At 33.3% G+C, this 10,858-nt stretch overlaps 1 protein-coding gene across 1 annotated transcript; it reads left to right on the forward strand.

Annotated features, from left to right (window-relative positions):
* The first annotated feature begins 5,315 nt into the window (after positions 1 to 5,315).
* LOC104889955 (serine/threonine-protein kinase UCNL) lies at positions 5,316 to 7,012 on the forward strand. Its single transcript, XM_010675297.4, has one exon. It carries the CDS (start codon positions 5,533 to 5,535, stop codon positions 6,754 to 6,756), a length of 1,224 nt encoding a protein of 407 aa, XP_010673599.1. The 5' UTR covers positions 5,316 to 5,532; the 3' UTR covers positions 6,757 to 7,012.
* Positions 7,013 to 10,858: the final 3,846 nt, after the last annotated feature.

Raw genomic sequence — 10,858 nt, forward strand, 5'->3', positions numbered from 1 at the left:
TTGTTGACCATTAACAACACTCTTAGGTTCTTAAGTGCAACCCTTAGGATTGTATTTATCATTTTCCAAAATTAAAATGTCGAACAATTTCAATTTAATATCAAAAATTATTGATTTGAACATTTTCATCAAAAACGAAATACTTCTTTTAAAATGCATTGGTAAATTATTAATGGTTAGTAATAGAAAGTATTGATTACCTTACTTCCTTTTATATATTTTTTTGATATATAAGGCAAGTTTCACCGGTATCTTATATGAAAAGCTGGTAGGAAATATCTGTTTGAGGGTGAGGGTGAAAGCCAGTTTAAAAGCATGAAAGGTAATACTAAAACTAATTAATCTTTTAGACACATTATTTCCTACTTGTCCTTGACCAACTCATATCCGATTCACATTTTCTCTAACGTGTTAAACCACATAATTTTGATATATCAAAGGTGATCTGTTTATTGAGCATTATTATATATATTCTCAGTATTTAATTAAGTGTGGCTATATACGAGTAGTATCTTCTACACATCAGTAATTAAGGTATAAATGTTCTTCCCAACTTATTTTCAGTTCAGTTCAGCTCTTAATAATACTTTTTACTCTTACACATCACTATTCATTTTAGTTCAATTGTTTTATACTGAAAAGAACATACTCTAAAAATAATACATTTATCTAGTAGGGGAAAAAGAGAAGATATTCAAGAGAATTCTCCAAGGTAAAACTAAAAAATATAACAGCGTCAACAAATTATTTAAAGATACCATGCAATAGGTAAAGAATTTCACATCCTTCGTATTCATGGTAAAACATATAATAAAATAAAATAGTAGTAATGTATTATAACTATTCACCTAGGACAGTAACAGGGAAAAGTGAAATTCTTTAACTGGATTTTTCCACATTTTTTTTTTGTATTTCAAGTAATTCGGTTAGTTAATTTCAATTTGTTGCAATAATATTAATATATATAGATGCAATATGGATAGGCCAATAGGCTATTAATAATTGGATTAAGTCTCATAAATGACTACACGTGTGACTTTATTGTATATTGTCGTCTTTCAAAACCAATGAGTCTTAACAGTATGTGCTAACTCCAAAGCCTCTGATCCAACTCACACACGAGTACGGCCTGACAGGTTCGGACAATGTTACATCTACCTAGTGAGTAGTTAACGTAATAAAAATAGAAAATTAAAAAATATTAAAAGTGATGAGTCGGATTCTACTATTTGGTAGCGGGTTGTTGACCCACTAGGTGTATGAAGTTTTTTCCGACGGATTCTTATATAATTAGCAAATCGCATTATGTTATTGATTTTTATATATTTATATATGTGCCACTATTCTAGATCAAATTATTTATGTTTTCACTATTCTAGATCATAAGGCAAACATGATGTGTTCAAAAACCCATTAAACATTACATACCTTCGACTATTAAAATAATTGGTTCAAATAATGGTTTTTGAACTTTTGTTGAATGTATACTTGAATTTTATGGTTGAAATTGGCATATGATTTAAGAAAACAAATCTGTTACAAATATATGATGATGGGGAATCAGTGCGTTTTACCTTTCATGCATTCGACAAATTTTGCACTTGATCGAGATTTTTCTTTTGATGTTGAACATCTCTTTTTTGCAAGAATTTAATTGTTGTTTATATAGTAATGTAATTGAGTAGGTTAATATTAGTTTAATAAATACAATTTTGCTACGTTGGTAAAAATAAATATCAAATACTCCATCCGAACCTAAAGATCTTCCTTGTTATTTATTGTTCCTACAGATACTAAGGAGGATCCATTTATGTGGGGTATGGGGTAGGTAAAGTAGGAGAGAGAAATGAAGCAATATTTGGTATTTAAGTAGATAATTTTCAAACTTTGAGTACCCAAAAATGGAATCAAGTTCAAGCCCTAGGGTATCTCTAGAGGGAAATATGTAAATTTGAGGTGCCAAAAATGGAATTTCACCAAACTTTAGATAGTAAGTTCAAACTTTAAATACCCAAAAATGAAATTATGTGAACATGATCGTGAAATTTCACCAAACTTTGAGTACTACCCGAAGTTTAAAAAATTCCATATAATATCAACTTAACTGAAATTTGGTAATTAACTACTCCCTCCGTCCCATAATATAAGTCCTGATTCTGTTTTTACGCGGGAATTAAGGTTAAATGGAATCTTGTTTTATTTGAATAAAAAAATTATTTTTATTGAGAAACACTTGCATTGTTTTTTTTCTTTTTAACAAAAAATAAAAGCTGTCATTTAATGTTGCATGGTTTAATGTGTAGAGGAGTTCAATGGGTAAAAAATTCCATTTTGTCATTAATAATGGTGCATTGGAAGCTGAAATTATGATGACATTTTGGGAATTAAACTATTTTCATGAGGGTATTTTGGGAATAATTATTGATTGAAAATAGAAATAAGACTTATATTTTGGGACACCTTATAAGGAAATAGGACTTATATTATGGGACGGAGGGAGTATTAAACAAAAATAAAATGGAGGGAACAAGCTCTTTGATCCATCCTAGAGTAAATTAGGGCTTAGCACCTTGTCTCGAGGGACAACTGACAAGGCAAATGGGATATATAGATTGTTATATGTCGTCCTATTATCTTTTATTATGGCTTCAATTTTTGGCAGTTACTTTTATTTTTATCCCTATTATTCCTTAAATTCATATTGGCTTGGGCCTTGGCATTTTGTCTCAAATGACAAGACAAATGGAAGAGGTAGTTAACATTTTGTCATCCTATATCGAGGATGTTTTGGCCTAGTGGTTAAGATTGAGGTGTTGAGAACGATAGATTAGAGGTTCGAATCTCCCTCCCCTCCTTTGTACTTTGTATTGCCTTTGTGACTTTTCACTCATATAGATAAAAAAACATATTGTCATCCTATTACCCTTATTATCGCTTTAACCCCCTCTTCTAGCACCCTTGATCCAACACCACCACTTTGACTTCCTCAATCACCACTTCTCCGTCAACCACAGCTCAAACATCAACCACTACTCCTAGAGCCTAGCCTAGCTAAGCCAACTTGATGAGATAGCTATCATTACAAATCTACCTAATATAAGCCAATTAAACTCCACCTTATTTTTTTTAATTTTTTTTTTTTTTTTTTTTTGGCGACAAGAACAAACATACATAGAAAATCTTAGGAGAAGCTAAAGGACCCAGACATTTCGCTGACAACAGTTGTCAGTTCATGGGCACCCTTAACCTGACTATCAACATACATCATCTCACGAGCTACATTATTAGAAGCACTGCAAATTTGACAAAGAGAACCAATATTAGCATAGCTATTATCCGATCCAAAACCAGTAATACAGTGGCGCCTTTTGCTTGGAGGGTTGCAGAAACATGAGGAAGGGGGTATCCGATCTTTCCTTTTCCTACCAACGCTTAACCTGCATTCAGAGGAACAATTAGATATTGAATAAGAAATGTCCTTACCCTTTGTGCGTATCTTCCTTAAACCACTTCTCACTGTCTTCATTCTTTTTGTTGTAGGAGAAAACCTTCTCTTCCCACTTGAACCTCGTGACAGACTGGAAAATGATCCAACCTCAGACATGAGTGTGTCCTTATGATACTTGTTATCTTTAACACTTTTTTTAGCTTCATTATCTTCACTTCCTCTTTGTACTCATCTCCCTTTTGCGACTCGACGGGAATCTGAGTTACACTCCATGTCGTTTGATCTTCCAACTCCATAATGGTATCTCCTATTACACCAATGCGATTTGGTTGACCAGAATCGGAAGATGCAACCATAATCTCTTCTTGAGATACATCCTTTCTCTTTATACCTTCTTTTGTACCCATCACTACTCTTACAGTCATCAAATAACCCAGCTTCATGCACTGAATAGATTTTCCCGTAGATAGCAGATTATAATCTTTCTTCGAAATGGACATCAAGGAGCCCGACCTTCGTCGGTTAGCAAACCGATACTTGGGCTCCATCAGATTAGATTTCTTAACTTCATTCTTTCCGTTCACCGTCTTCTTTATCTCGTTTAGAGTCTTTTCACCCTTTAAACTTGAACATCCTTTTGGTCCTGAGTCCACTATGCTAGTAGGCCATCATGATTGCGCTTATCAGTCGCACCTGAAGAAGAAACCTTCCTTTGCATATCTTTGTGTTCAATTCCAGCCTCCTGCTTTAGACTCCCTTTTGTATTCTTTCGTGGAGGAGAAAGGCTTGATCCTAAACCTAATGGGACCAACACTTTGTGAGCGTTTTATTGATTTTTCCTTGCGCAAAGAGCTTTTAACCTCTTCAAGCTTAGAGGCAACCTCTCGATTGTTAGGGTCAACCTCGACTGCCAATAACAAATCCCAATATGCCCAAATGCTCCTCCCTAACTCTAAAGCAGCCAATGCTCTTCTAAATAAAGCTTTTAGGTTACTTGGTTCAAATTCCAATATAATTGAACAAATCCGGCCTACATTCTCAAATTCATTCTTCTTACCAAAACACGCTGCAGAATTTAACAGAACACAAATAGCCAACTCAAAACACGCACCCATGTCTGATCTTCTTGCGAGTTTTCTCGACTTAGGTGGTCTCAATTTCCGTCGGTAATTTAAACTCCACCTTATATATACATATAACATATCATAAATACTCCCTCTGTGGTGTTGTGCATACTACTTGCTACGTTTGTTTTTGCACAAGAATTTTGAAGAGAATAAACTAACAAATATTTAGAAAATATAGGTAGGAATAAGACAAATTAAAGAGAAATATTAGCATTTTAAAGTCAGTCATAGACTCAGAGTTTTCAAATATGAAAATGCAGCAAATAAAAAAACACCCATTTAAAAAATGTAACTAGCTAGTAAAAAAAAAGGTGGAGGAAATACCTTATATATAAAACCAACTATAGATAATAACCATTAAATTCAATTAAATGTATCAATATCCCACCCAACTAGAGGTGACAAAAATAGACAACATAGTTAATTCGTCTTGAATCGGACACAAAAAATAACAGGATTAGGTCAAGGGTTGACCGCACATGACCGGTTTAATAAAAAAAGTAAAGTTACTAGCCCATGTAATAACCAAATCGGGGTAAAATTAAGTGTATTAAACCCCTTTATCAATAAAACCGATACAAATTTAACACGACAAGACCCATTTACCAACCTTACCCAGATCCAAAAATAATCAACATCTCCCTTCTTTTTTTTTTTTTTGTTGAGATAAGGAACATCTCCCCTTCAAAAATAAAAAATACACATCTTCAATTCTCACACATGATACATCACAGTATAACAAACTTACAGTCTCACATACTCACGCACAACATGACCACATTTTATCTTTCTTTCATACAAAAAAAAAAAACAAAAAAAAAAAAACATCCATACTATTTATATCTCATCATCATCTTCTTCCCTCCTCATAATTCTCTCTCCTTCATTTTCTCTCTCCATCTTCATCTCTTTCTTTCTCTCTCCACCAAAAACACCACCAAACAAAATAATATATAAATGGAAGAACACAACCCAAAAAAACTCCACATAGAACACCTACGTGCTCTAAAAGTCCTCGGAAAGGGTGCAATGGGCACCGTATTTTTAGCCCATAATCATATTTCCGACCCAGAAGGAAATTACCCTTTTGCCCTCAAAGTAATCGAGAAATCTCTCCTTCACCTTAAACGCAACGACGCTGAACGTCGTGCACGTTGGGAAATGTCAGTTTTAGCCTCCATTAACAACCACCCTTTTCTCCCTACTTTATTGGGCTCATTTGAAACCCATGATTTATTGGGCTGGGCCGTACCTTTTTGCTCCGGTGGTGATCTTAATGTTCTTCGTTACAATCAAAACGACCGCGTTTTTAGCTACTCTGCTATTAAATTTTATTTGGCTCAAATTGTTTGTGCTTTAGCTCATCTTCATAGTATGGGTATTGCTTATCGTGATTTAAAACCTGAGAATGTTCTTATTCAAGGGTCAGGTCACGTGACTCTCACGGACTTTGATCTTTCTAGAAAACTCGCGTTTCGTAAAAAAAAACATGGGAGTTTCGAAACGGATGCAACGTTTCGTGAACTTAAACCTCCACCACCTCCGCCACCACCTAGGAGGAATAACTTGACCCGTATTTTGACATACGGGTCGGGTTTCGAAACGGGGTTGAGGAAGACTAAATCGGCACGCGTTTCGCCACGGAGAGCGAGTTTCGCTTGTGGGAAACGTTCGAATTCGTTTGTTGGGACGGAGGAATACGTTTCGCCTGAGGTTGTTAGAGGGGAAGGTCATGAATTTGGTGTGGATTGGTGGGCTCTTGGGATTTTAGCGTATGAGATGTTGTATGGTAGGACACCGTTTCGTGGGAAGAATCGAAAAGAAACGTTTCGAAATGTGTTAATGAAACGGCCCGAGTTCGTCGGGTCACGGACCGACTTGATTGATTTAATCGAACGGTTATTAGAGAAGGATCCAAATAAGAGATTGGGTCATTTTAAAGGAGCGGAGGAAATTAAAGAACATGTATTTTTTAATGGGTTGAGGTGGGACCTATTAACAGAAGTTGAACGTCCGCCAATAGTACCACCATCCGTGGACGTTGATTTTGTAACGGGCGTAACGTTTGATGTTAGGGAATTTTTTCTTAAATTAAGGGCACCGCCGTCATTGCCGCCTTCGCCCGGGCGGTCGATGTCGTCGTCGGAAGATGACGTGGACGTCTCATTAACGGAATTCTGATTAAATTTGTCAGAGTTAGTTAATTTTTTTTTGTTTTTCTAGGGAGTTTTTAGTGTATATAGGATTAGAAAAAAATAAGAGTAGGGGTAGTTTAGGGATTGTAATGATAGGTGTTGATAATATTAAGGGGTATATAGTAATTTTGTTAATGGGTTCTTTGTCACGTGAGGTGCACATACCATTATCTTTTTCTATCTCATGGAATATGATTATGAGGCAACAAAAGAATTTTAATTTGCCCTTTTTTAGTTGGGCATTGATGAGAATCAGTGGTAATTTGGTTCAAAAAAATGGAGTAGAATAATTGTTGTTAATTATACTACTCTTCTTTTGAGATATCCCTCGTGTTAAGTCATCATGAAGGTTTAGGACAAATTATGGTGTTCTTTGATTTCAATTGTGGGCATTTTAGTATTTTCTCAAGTGAGGCACAAATTATTCAAATGTAAGAATCAATTACAGTTTTAAAAGAATTTGTAGCCGAGCGTGTAAATATTGGCTAGTAAGACATGAATGGATTAGATCTCGTCTATATCTTGAAAATTGAACTATTACACTTTGCGACAATGATTAAAGGGTTAGGCCGGGTTAAATTTAAAGAACTTTTATTGGACATGGTTTTATAAGATAGAATCATTATTGGACATGATTATTATAGGACTGATAAAGAAACCTGATAATTTTGAACAATAAAATAAATTTTCTAAAAACAATTACATATTCGGATTCAGAACCCTAGTGACTCACCTTTTGTATTTAGGTTGAGTTTCTTTTAGTTTGCCATGTTCAATCCATTATGTGAGCAGGAAATTTTGAGGGTTAGTTGATTTTCTTATCTAGATGAATGTTGCATGGCCTTGGGTTTAAAATGAACTAAAACAACCCTTCCCAAAAAAATTAAAAGAAGGTTATTGTTTTGATGTTAACTAAGGTAAGAGTAAATTTTCAACTCTAATAGTAACTCAACTTTTATTGGTAGTACTGGTCTTGGTTGATTTTAGCTTTCAAGTCAAGGTAATCAACTTTAAGATTGTTGTAGTTACAAGGCTAAAGTCACCTTGCTTTGGGGGTTTTGGTTCTCCTTTTACACAAAGGAGTAGTAAAGTATCATTCAAAATAGAAAAAGATATTCAAAGGCCATCATTCGAAACAATAATGTATTTTATTACTCGTACGTATATGTTAGAGCTAGAAAAACAGTAAAAAAAAAACTTACTAATAGCACAACATATCTTACTTGTTTTCATTTCAGTTCAATCTATAAATTTCGCATTTGTTTTGCTTCATTCAATTTCTTTACAGTTATCTCTCATATACTCTTTCTATAAATTTAAATCCCGCCAAATGAGCTACATTAGCTAGATTTTACTTTGTTTCATGAACAAGTAACTCCATTTACTATTTCAGACTATATTCTAATTATAAACAAGTATTCACTGTGCTTTATTCCTCTTATGACAAAAGATATACTTCCTCTGTTTCTAAATAAGTGCAACACTTCTTGTTTTCACGTTTGCCAATGCATTATTTTAACCGTTAATATCTTCAATTATCAATAAGTAAAATATTATAAAAAGTTGATATTAAAAAAATTCACATTCAGACGAATCTAACAAGATCCCACATGACTATGTTTTTCCTAAAATGTAAATCACCAAAGCTAATTAAATTTTAAACTGTGAATAGTAAACACTATGCAAATGTTGCACTTATTTTGAAACGGAGGAAGTATAATACTTTAATCGTCGTTGTCCCATACTTTATTTTTTCCATGCTTGTGACAAAACGTAATATTTGTAAGAGGTTTGCAAGTCATTATCCATCAAGAGACAAATCCTACTTGTAACAAAATGCCAATTGCTAACCCAAAGCCAAACCATTATATCATAGAGTTTTGTTAAATAACTCGGGATATTGCTCGGACCCAACAACTAACTATTTATAGACGGCTCAAATCTTACAAGCATAAGATGTTTTTCTTTTTTAATTTCACTAGATTTTAATTTGTATTTCTATAATGGTCCCTCGCATAATATGGCTGCTTCCATGCAAAAGTTCAGTACGAAAATCCCACAAGATTGCAGGACAAAATATTTAGGGGGCTTCGAAAATTAAGGGGGTGCAATAGAATAGGCATGGTCCCCCTAAAATATTCTTCTCTTCCGAAGAAATTAAAAAATGCTGCACCTTTAATTCTTTTATGCCTATCTACAAAATCGAAATATATGTTAGTATATAAGTTTTGATTAATATTAATTGGTGTATAAACTAAAATAAACATTATCACGTAAAAGTTAGTTAAATTTGTGTCAACAGATAACTTCAAAATATAGATTTTGAATTTCACTAATTCATAGTTATACGTATGTATGAAAGGTACAAGACACACAAATATAGACCTAAAAATTAAGTGTCATATTTATTTGTAAGAGTTTGTCTTGTACGAAATTACCTACTTTTAAATTAAAATTAGGCAATGGTAAGCCCAATATTAAAAAGAGAATAATGAGCATGACTAGGTTAATTTCTTTCAGTAACTAAATTTAATCTATTTAGGTCTATTTTTATATTAAAATTAGACCATCTCTTTTAATATTATTTATTTTTGTAATAAGGGTCTGTTCTCCCCAACTTATTTTCAGTTCAATTCAGTTCAGTTTAGCTCTATATAATACTTTTACTTTCATATATCACTATTTATTTCAGTTGTTTTATGTCGAAAAGAACAAGTCCTAATAAGTAGTTTTTTTTTAAAAAAATAGCTCATTAATATGCACAACATTTTTTTTTTGGAAAATTATAAGAAAAATCAAAAAACCCTTCTCTCAAAGAAGAAATATATTTATACTAGAAAATCTTTTCAAAAAATCCAAAACCCTAGTAGGCTAGTACAATATAGTACGATTGAAAGCTGAAATCCTAAGTGTTATAGGTTGGCGGTGAAGTATTAACAACTTTATGCTAGCTAGCCTAGGATGTGATGAAACATTCGACGGCCATAAATCCTCATTTATCTATCATTTGTATACGTAGCACAAATGAGTTTGTCTAGGCAACCAACCGTTTGAGTCTCTTAGGAAATTTCATTTTAAGCCTTGGAAATTTCACGCGCGTGTTGTTTAGTACCAATGCTAGGTTAGATTGGTACCATTGTCCGAAAATTTTGATACCAAAGTAAAGTAAGGTTGCTTGGTACCAATCCTGATAACAATGTGATACCAATACCAGGTTATAATGGTACCAATGTGTAACTTTTTGAGTGTTTGAGTCTTTTTTGGACTCAAACAGTTGGTTACCAAGGCTTTCTCTAGCACAAATAGATGTATTATTGAATATAATAAATTCCACATATACTTGCCTCGTGCAAAACAAATTCTGTTCTTTTTTAAAAAAGAGAAGATAATATAGTGTTTTTATGTTACCTAGCTTTTACGGCAATGTGAGGGTAAATACATCCACATATATTTTCATAAACTAGTACTACTATTATTTTATTTTTTTCAAAGGAACTGTCTCTTTCTTTATCAAAATTCACCCAATTTTGTTTTCTGCTTAATTTGTCTTTTCTTTTGTTAATTTGTTTATAATTTTAGTGTTTTTTGGGGTGTGTGTGTTAGTGACCATTCATAGTTCCAACTACGCTTTGTACTTACTACTTAGATTCCTAGGGCAACAAATTTGCTCATAAAGATTTTTTTTACTACTTTTTAGGCAGGGAAATACTATTTTATAATGTGGAATGGTATTATATGGGTTATTATGTCATAATATGATACAAATGAGGTCACCTTTTTGTTTAATTTTTATTCAGTTGGGACATGTCAAATATCCTTATAATCTTCTTCCAAGAGGACTAGAGGAAGAAAGTATAGGAAATTGTTCCTTTTTGCTTGCAACTTTGGAATGTAAATCTTGTTTTTTTTTCTTCATATTTTGGGGGGTATGGAATGATGTATTTATAATATGTTTTAGAAATTTAGCCAAAATTGAAATAATGGCAAACAAGGATTTAGTAATACATAACATAGGTAATTACAAATGGCTTAGGTTACTTTAATTTGGACTTGGTGATGTGGTTTTCCTTTGGTTTGGGACCGCCATA

Source organism: Beta vulgaris, chromosome 4 (assembly GCF_026745355.1).
Source record: "Beta vulgaris subsp. vulgaris cultivar EL10 chromosome 4, EL10.2, whole genome shotgun sequence".
Classification (NCBI taxonomy): Eukaryota; Viridiplantae; Streptophyta; class Magnoliopsida; order Caryophyllales; family Amaranthaceae; genus Beta; species Beta vulgaris.